At 43.3% G+C, this 17,650-nt stretch overlaps 1 protein-coding gene across 4 annotated transcripts in view; it reads right to left on the minus strand.

The window, feature by feature from the left end:
- The window catches only part of FBXW11 (F-box and WD repeat domain containing 11), a 75,979-nt gene that overhangs the window by 22,731 nt on the left and 35,598 nt on the right, over nucleotides 1–17,650 (minus strand). For all 4 annotated transcript variants that reach the window (XM_054216891.1, XM_054216889.1, XM_054216890.1 and 1 more), the window contains 4 exons: nucleotides 14,185–14,247; nucleotides 12,850–13,075; nucleotides 1,605–1,791; nucleotides 713–803 (listed from right to left, as the gene is read on the minus strand). In XM_054216891.1, coding sequence (XP_054072866.1) covers nucleotides 713–803; nucleotides 1,605–1,791; nucleotides 12,850–13,075; nucleotides 14,185–14,235 — 555 coding nt within the window. In that variant the 5' untranslated portion in view covers nucleotides 14,236–14,247. The remainder of the gene's footprint in view (nucleotides 1–712; nucleotides 804–1,604; nucleotides 1,792–12,849; nucleotides 13,076–14,184; nucleotides 14,248–17,650) is intronic.

Here is a 17,650-nt window from a genome sequence, read left to right on the forward strand (position 1 = left end):
GGTGAGTACACAGCAAACTGAGCAAGACGGATTTTCTGCTGGTAGAATACCACGATGATCCCGATTTATCAGAAACAATTTTAAAAAGCGAGCACGCCCAGCTTTGTAACTCTTAAACAAGATAAGCACAATTTTATATCAAAGAAAAGAACAGTCATTTCTAGTCTTTTTCCCACCAATATCCTTACCGTGTTTATCACTGTAGGACTGATTGTTCTCATCGAAGCACTCATGGGGCAAAAAGGATCCCGCACCCCAGAGAAAGCTGTATTTCCAACAGTGACTGCTTTAGAAGTACTAAGTCACTAAACGAGCAATGTTTTAAATGATGGGTGCTTAAGGCGTTAACCCTCACTGTCTAAGGGAGCGTCACCAATACAGTGGAACATTCCGCAATACGTGGAATTGTCTTGGTAGTAAGTTTCCTAAACCAGCTATTTTATTAAAATCCATAGTCCCAGAAAGAGTTCCAAAAAAATCTTTAAATGCGGAAGAGATGCTGTTAACACTTGAAGCAAGCCGTTAACGCACATACTGCAACAGGAAGTTGCTGAGGGTATTTTTTTCCATTGTCTGACGAGCCAGAGCTCACAAAATAGTAGCCATACAGATACATACGATATGCTTCACTGCTCCAACACGCACCATCTTCGAAACACTAACTCTATGCAACATTATTTCCACTACAGACATATAATATCAGAAAACGTACCTCTATATCCTGTATTATCTTTGGGTATAAGGACCTGTAAAATGAATTTGGGGGGCCATCTGTTGGTCTGTTTTTAAACAGGTACTGATCCCTGGAAAGAACCAGAAAGACATTTTTCAATTTACCACTTTAAAGGAATTTCAAATCTGCACAGAACAAAACCTCATGACATATTCTCATAGAATTCCTGTAAGAATTTTTCAGTATTGCCACGAAAACCCTTGTGACTTTACAGTTTGACAGCTGTATTTAAAATGTCCAAGGCTAAAAAAAGATAACAGGTGTTTTCCTTATGGTTTTTCAAATCAGGGTTCACTGCTTCATAAGGGATTTTAGCCAGCAGGGTGTTGTCCTCTTGCTCTTTACAATACCCCTTGCGTTTTCTTAGGCACGCCACTAGAGAGCACAGAAACGCAGGTTTCTAAAGCAGAACACTATACTCTTAAAGGACAGAAAAACTCCATTGCCACAAACAGAAATGTTTTCTTTTTGAGGGAGGCTTCTGCAGCCCAGTCAGCTATTGCACGTTTTAAGCTTAAAAAAGTTTCATTGGAAATAATTCACTGGAGAAAAAGCCCTGCAGAACATGTTGCTGCTAGTTTTTGTGAGCTGATCCTACACGTTGGTTCTCCCTGCAAAACAGAAATCATAAGTTTGCAGACGGACTTACTGCAAGAAAGCAAGTGTTAAATGACACTGGTGCAGAAAAGGAGAGGGGACAAAGCCAAAGCAGAAACGGGAGCTGACAGCTTTCGCCCCACTAGTCCGCGGCAGAGATAAGGATCTCGGTGATACCTATTTACCATAAACTTTCTTTTTGGCAGAGCTCACGCGTTAGGGAAGTTTGTGAAGGAAAACACTGTAAAAGGTGAATTATTGTCAAGGTACTTACCAACCCCTTCTTTCTGACAGTCCCTTCCATAGCGGATCTGTGCGTACCATTCTTTCAATCAATTTTTTCCATAGCATTCCCTCAGAGATGACTCTCTGCCATTCCTTACACACCAGCTCCGCTGCACAGAGCGATCTGGCATCAAGATAGGAAAGGATGTTTTCTGCTATGTGATCTAAGCCTTGCTCTACAAAGAAATAAAGGCAAGCAAAACGTCAATCAGTTCACAGGATACTTGTAAACAAGCTTTGCAATACATACAGAGAAAGCCAACGCAGCTTTAAGGCACAGGAGCAACATGATCATTAAATTATCATACGTAGAAGCACCAGTTATGAATCCAAACAGGTACACCAAAATGTCTCGAACACTCTACTCCTTTTCTGGTACAGTCTGCCTACTGGACGGTCCCCTTTCCACAGAGTGAGAATGAGCACAAACCAAAATTCTGCATAATATGCAAGCAGCAGAAAACCTTTTGCTGCTCCTGGGCACAGAATCCTGGACTTTTTCAGCACGTAATGCGTTGGGCTCCAGAGTTCAAAAAGATCATCGTCTTCAAGCAGCTGCTTCACTAAGCAGCAGTAATGCCAAATTAAAATATTGACTCTTTTACTACTCCCTTACGTATACCAATAAACAATTCAACTCGGCAAAGACAGGGCTCCACGGGAACAAGTACAGACATATCCAGTAGAAGCGCGAGCAAAGATTCTGCAAAAACATTCAAGCATCAAACGCACGGCCGCTTTTTTTGTATTTAAGCTCTTTCTAGAACCTGCAGGTGCCAAGCCCACTCCTGAGCTTTGTTCAGAACTCCGGTGGTAGAGCATACGCCAGAGACACCAGACACCATGCCCTGCAGCCTGGCGTAGCAAGGCGAAATCAATGAGAACCAGTTTGACCGTAACTCGTTAATTGCAAACGGTGCTGTAACATCTAAGGCAGTTATCCCCATTCAGGGTTTACCGTCACTAGTCTCCACACTCAGAGAAACTACTAACTGAACGACTTACACCAGAAGCCGGGGCCTTTGAGGCTTCTCTTCAGCTAGTGCTTTTGCAACAGCTCAAGTGGAGTAAATCAGGCTGTAACGTTCGATACAGCATTTATTTTGTGCCCAATGGACACAATTGTTTCCAGAACGAGAATCAGCTGAGAAACCTTGGGATCTGCGGGACTCAAGCAGCTTTCAAATAACGAGGGGCGACAGCTCAGCTTCTGCACCGTAAATTCCAGTGCAAAGTGAATTTAGTTTAGCTGCACAAAGATTTCCCAATGTATTTACGATAGCCCTATGAACAGATATTATCTTAGCACCTTTCCTGCATCTGCTGCTCCCCCACCCTCGGGGCACGCTACCTTCTACCGCAAAGGAGCGATGTGTGCGTTTGGGTACTGCTGACGTGGGGATGCTAGCTCTGCTGGGTCAAAGAATGAGTTCGGCAACGTACCACGAGAGAACGTCTGAGGAAAACAACATTACTCCAAATGAAAGCCCTTTGGCAGGACTTAGACATCCCTGAAACAACATTGACCTGGGCGACTCTCATGCTCCAACTGCACCTGCAGCATAAGGCACGTTGGTCAACAAGCAATTAGTTGACTGGGAAAACATTGACTTTCATCGTGAAGATCCCAGCTACCAGAATCACGGAATCACGGAATCACGGAATCTTCAGAGTTGGAAGGGACCTCTAGAGATCATCTAGTCCAACTCCCCTGCTAGAGCAGGGTTGCCTAAAGCACATCCCTCAGGGCTGCATCCAGGCGGGTCTTGAAAATCTCCAGAGAAGGGGACTCCACACCCTCCCTGGGCAGCCTGTTCCAGTGCTCTGTCACCCTCACTGTAAAGAAGTTTTTCCGTGTATTTGAACGGAGCTTCCTATGTTCTAGCTTGTGCCCATTGCCCCTTGTCCTGTCGCTGGGAACCATTGAAAAGAGCCTGGCTCCGTCCTCCTTAAACCCACCCTTTAGGTACTTGTAAACATTAATCAGGTCCCCCCTCAACCTTCTCTTCTCCAGGCTAAAGAGTCCCAGCTCTTTCAGCCTTTCCTCATAAGGGAGGTGCTCCAGTCCCACAATCATCTTGGTTGCCCTACGCTGGACTCGCTCCAGTAGTTCCCTGTCCCTCTTGAACTGGGGAGCCCAGAACTGGACACAGTACTCCAGTTGTGGCCTCACCAGTGCAGAGTAGAGGGGGAGAATGACCTCCCTCGACCTACTGGCCACAGTCTTCCCTATGCAGCCCAGGATGCCATTGGCCTTCTTGGCGACAAGGGCACACTGCTGGCTCATGGATAATTTGCTGTCTACCAGAAGCAGCTTAGTAACTCCTGTGATCCTCTTCTAACACGGCAGAGTAAGATTTACATACTCAACGCACCGAACCTGCCCACAGAAGTTCAAATATACCAGAACTAGGGTCCTACCCATTGATCCAGGTCGGCGTAAGGCAACGTGTCACGATATATTACTTCGCAACTCTCAGTTAATACTTATCCAAAAGCACTAGGTACTTAAGCCGAAGCTGGCAGAAAGAATAAGCACATCAATAAAGACGATGAACACAGTAAGCTGCCACCACAGATCTGTCAAGACGTAAAACAGGTCGGAACGCCGCACGCGTTTGCCTGTGGTCTTTGCCGAGATAAATATTCTCTCCTGCTAAGGGTGTTAGATTTTAAAACGTGACTGTCGTTGACTAAAGGTACAAACACAGAAACCACTTCAACAATACACTTGCACTAAATTTAAAATAGCCATCAAACTTTTCTTGTTCCTATTCCAACTACAACGCCATCGGTCCCACCAAAAATCACTGCTAAGTCTGTTACTTATTTCAAAGAACCTGCAATTTTGCTTGCGCAAAAACTCCACTAAACCAGAGATCTAGAATAACTTTGTTTTCGTGAATAACGTGTGCCAGTTGGCCAAGAATGAAAAAAAAAAAAAAATCTTTCAAACGAGGAGATGACGACCGTTTTAATTTTCCGCTTTATCTCATGACAGCCTACTTTAGGCTTCAAATAGTCCTGAAAAAAAAAAATCAAAGAAACGGCTGTTATTTTTTTAAAGAATTAAGAAATTGTGTGCATGTAGTCCTCCACTGCACACTAAATTTGCCACGGCCTTCATAAAAATGAACAGCAATAGAAAGGAGAAACTGATACACGTAGTTGAAGCGCATTTGTTCATTTCCTCTACATAATTTAGAGAATGATAAAAAGGCTTTAAAGAATTGGGAATGCTCCCACCATGTAAATTAGGTTTATACAAATTTTTCCAATACCAGTCACCGGAACAGCTTCAAATAACTGAAACGGAACAAGGTCCAAATAACTGGTGGATCTCAAATCTCACCACTTCCAAACCAGCAAATCCTCTCCTAACAATACCACGTCTCAGAGCCGCTTTAAGCTGCGTCATCTCCTACATCAGCAGTTTGAAGGAAATACCAGGGCATTTAAATACATTGTAAAAGTGGTCTCCCCGTCTGCCACATCCCAATCTTTCCAGTAAATAACAACTTTGAGATTCTAAACGCTGTTTACATAGGAAATATTTATCTTCCTGCCATATTATGCGATTTAAAACAGTTCTCAAGGTTTTTCCAGAAAACATAATCATTGCAAGGTCATTTTCCAGAGTTACTTTAAAAATCAGGAATCCTTGGGTATCAAGATGACAAACTCCTTCATTATGCAAAGTGAAGGACACAGCTGGATAAAAACAAAGAAAACAAACACGTCTGCTGAGTAAGCACTTCTCTGACTTGGAAGGTTACGGGTGTGAGCAGGGCACACGCCACGTTTTAACGGGAACAGATCTAGCAGTTATTTTAGACTTCGGTACAAAGCAGTTGTGTTCAACAACGTAAGATCAGCTTCTACGGAGCAAGGACTGTCCAGTACAACTGCAACGCCCTGACCACACAACGCAGCCCTCTATATACTTTCCCTGCACAGAGCACGTTATCTTTTGAAGAGGAAGAATTTTCAACATGAAGCACTGCAGTTCCCAAAGGAAAGAGTGCCGAGGATACGGCAATTAACCACCCTAATTGCAAACTCTGCAGCAGAGCAGTACGCTGAGGCTCCTGTAGAAAAGGCGTTTAAGGCTCCCATTTCACCGCGCCATTTTTCTTCCAATAGCCATTATACAGTGTCTGAGCTTGGATCATCCTCCTCTCCCTAGGAGGATGGGAGGCTGAAGGTGTATTAATATTCACCTCACACAGGGATATTTAGTCAAACCAATGGGTAATAAAAGAGACTGCAGCGCTAAGAAATAACAGAAGTGATAATTCAGTTCAACCCATAACAGGCTACTATATTTCCAGCTTGCTAATCTAATATCAAAATGAATGATTGCAAAGTTTGGAAGAAGTTAAAAGAAACTAAGAGTAAACACCACTGTATTTTACAGTTAAATCAGCAGACCCAGAAATTATTAAAGAGAGACGTTGACACTCTGAAGGCAACAGTATTTCTGCACAATGTGGCGGAAGGACAAGAGCACCGACTTTTGGCTTCCAGCTCTCCCCGCGACACAAGGATGCTGTCCCCTCCTTTCCGCGTGGAAGGCATTTTTAATCAGCGGTGGCAAGGCGGAGGAGCAGAGGCACACATCAAACTGACCTTTCAGGTGACCTTAATTCCTCTTCGTTAGAAGAAAAACACGCTCCGGCTACATCTGGGTTCCAAAAAAAGCCAGTAGCACAAGAGACACCGATGACAGGCAAATCTTTCAATGTCTGCATTTTTAAGGTGTAAAATTCTTTAATTCATGCAGCTGAAAGATTGCAGGTGGATGAGCAAATGAATTATGCGAAGTTCATCAAATAAACTGGCCCTACGGCCAAAGGAACAGCTGGCCTAGGCAGACACATTTTGGTCAAAATACTGCTATTTATGTCTAGTAGCCGTAAAGATGGGACAGCAGGGTCCACGCTGAACAGATACCCATCTACTGGATGCTCTTCTCATGCCAAAGGCGAGAAGTATAATTTTGCCTAATCGGCTTAACTTAGGAAATGTATACTAACTATACATGGCTAACACCTTGCTTGCAGCTTCGGGCAATTTTTGAAATGTGAAGATCACGAACGCGTTCAGACGTAAAATGAATTCCCAAGGGAGAAAGTGCCAGAGAAACGGAAGATGTTCAAATGATGGTCACGCGCAAAGTCATTCTTTAAAAGTTTATCCGTTACTGCCATCTCCTGGCAACAAACTAAAGAATTATCCTCCCCCTAAGAAAAAAAAAAAAAAAAGAGATGAGAACTCTGAGGAGCTGTAAAGTTATGAATAACCACCCTAGTGAAGAGGCAACACTGCAAAGCATCCTTGAACTCAACAAACGCACGGTTCTGTGGGCTTTTTGTTGGAGGCGGCGTTGGTATTTTACCCCATCTCTAACAAACCTGTATCATCTCTCAGAAGACACTGACCAGGTCAGCTTGAAAGTGGAACTTGAACTGCCCTTCAGAGCTAGGCCGACAGCATCAGGTGGTTTCGGATAGAGGGCAAGTGGTTTTGAATCAAGATCAAACACTTCAGGAGCTCCCTAAGCAGCATACAGCACATTCCGTTATTGGAAATCCGTGTGTTGCATTTTACATCCTTTGTGTGAGTAAGGATGTACATGTCATTTAAGTAGTTTCAGAAGAATTTGATTTAGATTACTATTTTGAGACTATTCAAAAGCATTTGGATCGCAGTCAAGACGGTACACAGCACACACCAGGGCTTGTAACACCTCTCAGCACGAGGCAAACACAGGATTGTTGAAGCCCATGGTTTTACGATTGACAATTTAGAAATGAATGTGATGTTCGAGTAATACAATGTGTGCGTTCATCAGTGTACATTTAATTGCTTTTAGTTTTCTTTTCCGTGTGAAATACTATTTTTCAAAAAGATAGTTCTCCAGATTAAACTGCACAGAACTGATTAAGACAAATGACACGGGACACGCAGGACCATTTTGCAATTGTTCAGTTTTTCACACAACTCCATCTAAAAGAGCAAGAGAGATGGTCTGAAAAACAGTTGTGAAAATCTGGATCCAAAGCCACCTTTCATGTTTGAAGTCTGGAAATGCAACCGGATTAGTGAAGATACTGCCACCAATTCATCCAAAAGATAAGCCTTTTCTTGGAGAGATCAATGTTGCAATTTCTGGCTCTCCACAAGGCGATCTGAAGCACAGGTGAAGAGTTGGCAAACTGCTGCTGAGGCACCAGGAGTCATTAGTGCTATTTCCTCAGAGAAAGAGAGGTACAAAACTCCGGAGTGCCACCAGAGAGCTGGGCCCAGCATCGCAAACCAGAGCCTCTGCACCACTTTGGGGAACAGTGTGACAGAGACCATGCTCCAGAGTGCAAGTGGGACCGGGTATCGCAATCACAGAATGGTTTGGGTTGGAAAGGACCTTAAAGATCACCTAGATCCAGCCCCCTGCCCTGGGCAGGGACACCTCCCACCAGCCCAGGTTGCTCCAAGCCCCGGCCAACCTGCCCTTGAACCCCTCCAGGGATGGGGCAGCCACAGCTTCTCTGGGCAACCTGGGCCAGGGGCTCACCGCCCTCACAGCAAACAATTTCTGCCTCAGATCTCATCTAAATCTCCCCTCTTGCCGTGGAAAACCCTTCCCCCTCGTCCCATGGCTCCCCTCCCTGCTCCAGAGTCCCTCCCCAGCTTTCCTGGAGCCCCTTTAGGGACTGGAAGGGGCTCTAAGGTCTCCCCGGAGCCTTCTCTTCTCCAGGCTGAACCCCCCCAGCTCTCTCAGCCTGTCCCCACAGCAGAGGGGCTCCAGCCCTCCCAGCATCTCCGGGGCCTCCTCCGGCCCCACTCCAACAGCTCCGTGTCCTTCTGCTGCTGGTGCCCCAGAGCTGGAGGCAGCACTGCAGGGGGGTCTCCCCAGAGCGGAGCAGAGGGGCAGAATCCCCCCCTCGCCCTGCTGCCCACGCTGCTGGGGATGCAGCCCAGGCTGTGGGGGGTTTCTGGGCTGCCAGCGCACGGTGCCGGCTCGCCTTGAGCTTCTCATCCACCAACACCCCTGACTCCTCCTCCTCAGGGCTGCTCTCCATCCATTCTCCACCCAGCCTGGATTTGTGCTTGGAAATGACAAGATGTTCGGTGCTTTTCTGTGGCATGTACAGAACTTGGAAGTATGAGGCTAAGACCCGGGTCCTTCTCAAAATCCAACTTTTTAAAAAAATCATTTCATTTCACTGTAACACACGTACCAAGCATTTAGAGACAGGGCTAGACCATAGTTCCTAAGGGGAGTTAACTCTCCAAATAAACTCAAAGTACAAGGAGAACCTTCCTCCCTAAGGTGCCTTTTGTTTTCTACAGGTGAGGAATGTTCTGGAGAAGATACGGACTTCACTGCTATCAGCAGAAGGATGTTTTATGGAACTACCAGACCAAGTGTTTGGAGAGACCAAACCCAAGTGACAAGTGCTCAGCTTGTTTTTATTCACTTCACTAACCCAACGCCTTTTCGGGCTCTTGCTTGTGGTGTAATCCTAGTACCAAATGCTCATTAATGTTTAATTGCACTAAACCAAGGTTTTTCAATAAAAGCTAATGGCAACCAGCCACCACATCTCCACAACACCGATAAAATACAGGCGTGTCAATCTGGGGCTGTACACTTTTAACACATACAGCCTGTTCATTATGAAGCCAGCATTTCATTGAGTTTTAAGGATCAGCTGCGAATTCCTAGGCAGAAGCCCTTTATTAAGATGCATAATTTTCACAATTCCGCGTAACGTTGGTCACAGTTAAAAACAGATTTTTAAGGAGTCGGAAACTCAAGCGTTTTCTGATGTTAAAATACAGCAATCTCATTTTCTATGAATACACAAAGCCATGAAATTACACACTGAGCACAAAAAACACAAATGCTTTGCTTTGCCACCCAGTCTGTTCTGAAGATTTTTTTTACTGCTTGCAAAAGCGCACAGATCTAAACTGTTAGAAAAAGATGTCACGTAAAATATTCACCCTGATTAACATAGTAGGAACCGGTCCAAAGCACGGATACTTCGATGGGCCCGCTGTTAATTATTTCAGACAACATGCAGGACTGAGTTTAAGACATATCAAGGCCTGAAAGAGCTGCATATACCTATTTTGCACTAAAAGACAGCGAGCATTTAGTTTTATAAACAGTTTCTGAAACAAAAACCTATCAATTTTATTTAGTGAAATGCATCTAGCATTTATTGGTACACTTTTCAAAGAAAAACACTACTTCCAACTTTTACTCCTCTACAAGAGGCTTTTGCAGTTTTATAGAAACTGGTGAAAAATTACAGCTGCTGTTGATTATAGGTACCAGATGAAGGTTTGGTTGAATTTCAATAATAAATTAAAACAATTAAAATCCACGGGGATTTCAAAGCTCGACGTGTAAATATCACTTTGTATGAAAATGAAACCCAAATGTGGGATGTCGACTCTATAAAACTGACTAACATTAGATATGAAACAGTCACTTCGACCACGCAACTCCACAGGCTTTTATTATGTTAGAAACAAATTTTAAAAGAAGCCTGGCAGGGTTTTAACTTGCCTGCCACAGTGTTCTCTTACAGTTTTAACACACAAAATAGACAGGGATGGGGACTTTCTTTCCCAATCGAGGGCGACAAGGTAGTGCGTAAAGATCAAAGCTGTAATTCCTTTAAGGAAGGCGCATAAGTTGGACGAGACCGTGCAAGGAATATTAAGATTAACATCTTAAAGATAGTTAAGAGGAGCAAAAGCAGAGAGGTGACAGAAGTTATTCTTGCAGTTACGCTGCCCATTATAGACCACTGTCTTTTGAGAGTTGTTTTTGACACGCTAGCGGAAACGCTGTTGGCAGATGTGGAAAAACAGTGAGTCCAGGCTTCGGAGCCACTGGATCGATGGGACTCGCGCTAATCGCTGATACAGCTATAGGCGATACAGCCAGTGGTTTGTACTGAAGAGCCCAACCACAGCCCAGCTTCTACGAACAGACCCTGCAGACTAAATGTTCTGCCACCACTTAGAGAAAAGCACACCCGAATTATCACTTTTTTCCACTGAAGCGAAGGGAAGCCAGATACAACAAACTTTTTCCAGTTTTCCTGCATTCTCACAGGTGTAAAATCAGTAGGGACAGCAGCAAGCAAAAACTATTTCCATTTAAAACAAAGGAATTTTACTTCTTTAAGACAAGTGAAGCTATCTTTTAAGAGGTAGTACTTTACTGTTATCTTTTAATGCGATGTTAGTCCAACGCAGGATTGATTTCCGTCAACTCAGATTAAGTTTTGGGGTAAATTTATACAGACACCCCTTCACCTTTAAGAAAGGCTGAGTACGGGAAGAGTTCCCAGTATTTACCTCTTCAAAAGCAAAAAGAGTCGTAAATATAAATATATTTTTATATACACAAATGTGGTGCAAATAAGCACTAACTTATGCAGCTCCCCAAAATTCCTTAGAAATAAATATATAATATGAAAGAACTGTATAACCCCATGGTTTCAGCCCTGAGGTATGAAATAAAAGCAAACAAAAAATTATAATTGAGGCTCATACTTGCAGTCATGACCATGACTGCCTATTTCACTTTATTTTTTAGTTAACTCCAGATAACTCTCTAGAGAAATCAAAATTCGGTATTTTGAAAACAAGCTGGAAGAAACACCCACACTAGCTAAAGGAGACAGCTCTCCAGTCAAAATGAGGAGCACATTTTTATGCATGTGGCCAGACGAGCTAAGTCTTCTATAAAATAACTGCCGGGAAACTGAGGTGTGGGGGAAAAGGACACCCCCTCCCTCTCATAGCCCTCTTCCACATTTTTAAGCCTGTTTTTTTAAGAAAATAGAGCGCATATGAGATTCCGTATCCCTTCCTGTGTCCTACCCCATGTTCTTCTTTCCCCTCCAACTACTAAGTTTCTTTCAACCGTGCTTGACAAATGAGCCAAAATCCTCCCATCACCTCCAAAAGCCGAATTCCTCCAGGTTATATGAAAATATAGCGGCATTAGAGAGAAGAGAAACCCGTAAGATGCAAGCAGCATTCTGTCCCAGATGCCAGGAAAGCCCATAGACGCGAGACCACCCGAGCGCACCAACTGCTACAAAAGCTTCAGAGCTTGCAACGTGACCAAATTTTAAAGGAGCTTTACTTCAGTGGTCCCTGTGCTCAGAAAATTCCCAGTTTCCAACTCCCTTTACGATTTGTATCGCCTCCTCATCCGCCCTGAGCTCTCACTCTCATGTCTTGGAATTCTTGGGGTAACATCCGCTGACTCACTGCAGGTGTCAATCTGTCCTATTATACCACCAGTGGCAAGCGGAACATTTTGACAGCTTATTTCATGCTTATTTCCCGCTCTGGAAACAACGTCCACACATTTACCTTTCAAAAAAAAAAAAATCAAATGAATCATTCTCTCCAGCAGCAAAAATCCACGGATACAACTCCTTCCAGAAATTAATGGAAAAATATATACAACTTACCAGGAGATGGAAAGCTAAAAATTCTATATACCTAGTTATTACTGCTCTGTGGGGGTTTTTTTTTGTTTTTTTTTTTTTTTTGAAGAAATGCATATAGCAAGTGTAAGAACAGACTTCATATTGGAACTATTGATACAGGTTTACACTGACTGATGGCAGAAGAGTTTCTGAGCAACTGAAGGAAGGAATCATGGCTGGAGTATGCAATAAAAATCCACAATTGCTTTCGCTTGAGTCGGCGACAAGACCAGACAAACTAAATTCACTCATCTAAGCAGGCAGCTTTTTAGTTACGATTCAGGAAACTTAGAACAAAACTAAGATGTAATAGAGACTTCACAAAAGAAAGCACCTCTGTAGGATTTTCTACATCTATGGGGTTTGTATGAAAAAAGAATTTAGACCAGAGATGGCAGAGATACGACTTTTACAGTGACTCAGTTCTAATTTAAATGTGAACGATTCTTCAGGATGTGCTACTCGCAACTGCTTTTACATGGAACAACACTGGCATCCAGTGGCCGATTCAATTAATCACAGAAGTGAGTGACTGCAGCTATCCTCCCGCACTTCTTGTGACTAGGGAGCATCACTTTATTCATAGGAGACAAGCTAAATCTGGAGGACGTTCCCAAAAGTTTCCATATAGTCGAAGTATTAAACAAACAAACAAAAAAAAAAGCCTTTATAAATGCACCTCTCGTAAAATAACTATTAATTTACCTGGTAACGCAGTGATGAAGTCCCGTTGTAACATGGGCTTCAAGTAAGAGTTAATATGTCCATGCTGATAGTGACACATTCGTGAAATAAGGTGTTCCACAAATTCAACTTGATCTGATTCAGACCACTGGTCAAAATATTTAATACACAAGTCTTTTTCTTTTTCGTAGTTTCCTTCCGATGGTCTTTTTCTTGAGACAATCACAGATGAAGTTCCATTACTTATCTGTTTTTAGAAAAGGAGTATCAGTATTCAAATACGAACGAGCAAAGGAACAGCTTTATGAGAACTCTCCCAAGGAAGAAAACGTGAGAAGATGCAAAGAAATAATCGTCAAAATTAAATTTTAAAATACATTCTTAAAGCTATGAGTTACGCCATGCAAATTTCTGCTTTCATAGACAACGATGAATGAAAGGACCTTGCTCATAATTTTAAGTTACTTCTTACACTGAAAGACTTCGATTCCCTTACACCTCTTACCATTTAAACAGCAAGGAACTTAATTCTTCTTAGAATAAACTTTTCCAGATTAAACCAGTGGTTTCTGCTGCATGTTGCAGTCTGGCTCCACAAATTATTTACACAGGTTCCAGCAGTTAAAATAATACGCATTTAGAGGCATACCAAAGTTGGGTATTAATAATCTAATTAACACAACAATTCAAGACCCTCATGTCAGCGTGGAGCTGCTCGTCCATAAACGAAAACTGAGAATTACACGACATCAAGGGCTTCTTTTGGTTTTGTACAAGAGCTCACGTCAATGTTTGGGACATCCACCTAAAAACTTCATTAAAATCCTGGGAGCTTTCGCTACAAATAGGGATGCTACAAGTAGAACACCCCAGGAGTTACTGCTAATTAGTAAATAGAACCAAAGACTGATGCCAGGCTCTTCTGAGCCCTTCAGGAGACCAAGTGGGCTGCTGGGGAACTGACAGCTCTCTGAAATATTCCCAAACTTCTTCAAAGCAAATTGGTTGCAACTCCTTGCCATGCGAAGGTGTTGAATTTTTCCTTTTAAATTATAGTCGTGTGCTCAGAAAGGTTGAACTGTATTCCCAAGTATCCTCTGACGCAGAATTCTCCTTTCAAGGTCGGCACAAACCACAAAATCTGAGAAGATCTAGTAATTTCCCAAGTATTATTCATCGGCGTCATCCTTCACTTGAAGGCTGAGCTAATTTTAGGATGATACAGTCAAGGATACATTACGTACGTAGTAAAGATACATACAAGATGATTACGCAGACGCCAGATTTGGAAGTTTCTCAAAAGCAGGAACATATAAAAACATGCCAGCTGTCTCTCTAAGCGAATGGTAGTCCTACCTGCCATAGGGTATTTTTCTTTGGAGACTCATCTTCATTCTGATCCTCCATTACTGACGTGTTCTAGGGGAAAAAAAGAATTATGACTTCAATTTTTTTTATGCTATGGCAATTCCTTGTTCTACAAGCATTATGAAAAAGCAAATCAATCGAACAGATAAAATTCTTTTTCCCAGTGAATGGAATTATCAAAGATTTCTGGCCACAAAGCCTGGGTATTATAAATAAATTCCCCTTTTAACTGACATGTTTATCAATTCCATTTACTGTAAAGATAACTCCCCAACCCCTCTTCAATTTCCTTTGACAGGTTTTCATGCAGCTTTTCAATGCTTTTCTCACCGGGAAATAAATTCACTTTCATCCTACTCAAGCCAAAGTAATTAAACCTGTCAAAGTAATCAACTAGCGCTTTCTGCCAAAGTTAAATTGCATATGTCTAGTTGGAAAAAAAATAACAAAACAAAACAAAAAAATCACTATACTCTACTTACATGCAACCAAATAGAATTTTTTTTCCAGCTCTAGCTTACCACAAGGAAGAGGGACCGTTCTCTGCTGAACGTCTCTGCAATTCCCTGCCACAGCCTGTCCCCTATAGCCCTTGGCAGTCCCCATCTTTCTTCACCCTGACTTAATGACAGCGCCCTCCCCGCACCATAACTGCTCCTCCCTGCTGCTTTCTTCCCTTCTGTTCAAGAACAAGATGCAAGAATTTCTACAAACGTTCTGCCGCAAATGTTAGTTTTGGAGCTTACCTCAGTTTCTCCAAAATCTTTCACTCACTTCTTCCCTTTTTGTTTTTGAATTATCTGCTCCCTTTTGCTGCCCGTACCACAGTTACCATCTACCTACTCAAAGGTACCCCACACCTAGGCAATTACTGCTCGTTTAGCTTCCCACCAACCCTGTCCTCCCCGTTATTCACGCCCAGGAGACCCTGGCTACGTGGCAGAGGGCTATGATGAAAAACCGAATGTCTTAAAACATTGTATTTATCCCAGCCTTCTTCCCCTCTATCCGCTGTCTCAACAGAAAGAGGAACAACGCGCTCAAGTAAAACACATGATGGAATAAATCACACAATTCCTTTATTCTTGCCGTGGCAAATTACCGATTAACTCCTGAATAACTATATCCAACCCCCATTCAAAACACAATTCCACCTCAAAAGCATTCACTGCTTCATCTCCTCCTCTTTCTTGCATAAGGGATGTCAGAAAACTTGAAAAATTAATAGTCTTACCCCTCTAGACAAGCCTTCCTCCACCGCCTGACTACGGAGCATTGTCCAACGTTTACCTTGAACCCCTTTCTGCCTTGTGGTTCGGTATGAAAAAACACGCCAAGCAGACAGAAGATTGCATCATGAAAACAATGTCCACTGGGTGATGGGAAAACTCACGTCCATCTGGTTATGACGCAAGTAACAATGACAAAGACAAGCCCAGGAGATGGCCAGTGAGGAATCAAAAAACGGACAAAGGCAGTAAAGGTTTTGTGCTCCTCCAGAGAAACACATATCTTAGTGTTTCTGGACATACATAGAACAGTAACACTGAAAAAGCCAACCGCCCTTTCAACATCTTCAAAATTATAGTCTCGAGGGTCATTCCGGTGATGAATAACTACACACTGTTCACGACCAGCACCATCGCTGATGCACAAACGATGGGCGAATGATGCTCTCCCACCGCACGGTGCCACAAGAGGGAGCACAGAGTTACTGGTACCCAACTGGCCCACACCAGCAAACACTACTCCAGGGAATTACGCAGGGGTTTTTTAATTTTGTTTTAAATTTGAATGTGTAGAAATACTCATTACAGTGATTACATGTTGTTAACTGCGTTTTCAATTTACTATGTGCTTAAATGAGTAAGGAGTATCTCATCTCCCTTTGTAGTTGAAGGATAAATACGTGCATTTATCCTGTGAGCTAAGAGCAAGGAACAGCTCTCACTGGGAATATCAAACGTGGATGGCTTGGGTTAATATATTCAGCAGGGATCCCACATTACATCAGTTTAACCCCAATCTAACTTTCCTTCGGTAGGTCATGGCGAGTCTCTACCATTGCCTTCTTCTGCTCCTTTATGGGGAAATGCTTCCGAGTTCGTTGCTAACTCCCTGGGACGTAGGCTAAGAACTGTCTCCTAGATGTTACGTCTTTTCATTCTAGGAACACAGAATAAAACCATAGCAGAACAGCGCCGTAACGCAAAGTGTGCAAGAACACAAACTTCACCAAAGTGATCCGACTTTCACTCTAGGCTATTGATTGCAGAGCAAGCTTTTGTCTTCGGTGTGCACCTACTCAATTCTCCTGTGCCTCTGCTGCTGCCTAGGGAAGGGGAACTGGGTACCAGGCTTTGAGGAGATGCCACATCCTTGGCATGTCCACCGATACAAGGGAAAAGTAGGACGACTGCGTTTCTCCCGCCCCTCTCCACTTGTCCCTCCTCCTTCAGAGCATCAGAGCACAGCCTCGGCTAAGAGGACAGGGTCTCAGATCCACTACTGGGCAACCTGGCAGTGCCGCTGCTGCTGCTGAGAGACATCTCCATCACCTCTCAACATCCGGGCCACGGATGTGAGGGCAGGCTACATGGATTGATTTTTAGGCTGGAAATTTATTATTGTATTCATGTGTTTAATTGGGAAGTAGGCAGCTGTGTTAATTTAATTGTATCTGCTACGGTGTTTATTGATTTTTTCCTCTCTTTTCCCATCCTAAACTCACTCTGCATTTTCTCACTATATTTTAGAGCTTGAGGGTTCTTTCTACTCACAGATTGTTTTCCCTATTATATCTTCTCTTCCTATTAAATTCTCTCTACTTTTGTCTTAATTAATTTTGGGGGGTTATTCCCCGGATCGCATACATCCTAACTCAACGGATATTACACATTGTACACAGACTCTAACGTGTCTCTAAAGCACTGAAGCCTACTAACTGAAGCCTAAAAGATGACTAGGTGGATCCTGTCGTGTTGTCTGGAAGAAGCAATTAGACAACTCTAATCTGTCCCATACATCCACAGCACTCGGCAAAAGAATAATTTCAGAATTCCTAAGAGCTGGTGTCATCAGTCCTTGCTGGGGAAGGCCTCCCGCTCTTGAGCAAGAAGGACGATAGGCATCTAAAAAGTCCAGCTCTTCCCTTCATCATGCTGGCTCCCTTCTCTCACCCTCCACCTTGTTGTTCACCCCACCCACCCTCTACATAAAGCTGCCGTGCTGGCCGCCTCCACAGCTTTCCCAAGTAGCCTTAAAGTGGCATTAACACGGACTTCATTCCGTTTTCCTGCAGCTTGACCCGGTGCAAGCGATGTCCCCTCCCTCATTCAGTGACTCCGGCAAGGCCACGAACCCCTACGGCTGACCTGCACTTGCAGACTCTGAAATAACGGGCTCGATTTTTTACCCCCACAACCACAAGAGCTGAGCAGCTTCTCACAGTGGA

The sequence above is a fragment of the Rissa tridactyla genome, chromosome 11, assembly GCF_028500815.1.
Source record: "Rissa tridactyla isolate bRisTri1 chromosome 11, bRisTri1.patW.cur.20221130, whole genome shotgun sequence".
Lineage (NCBI taxonomy): Eukaryota > Metazoa > Chordata > Aves > Charadriiformes > Laridae > Rissa > Rissa tridactyla.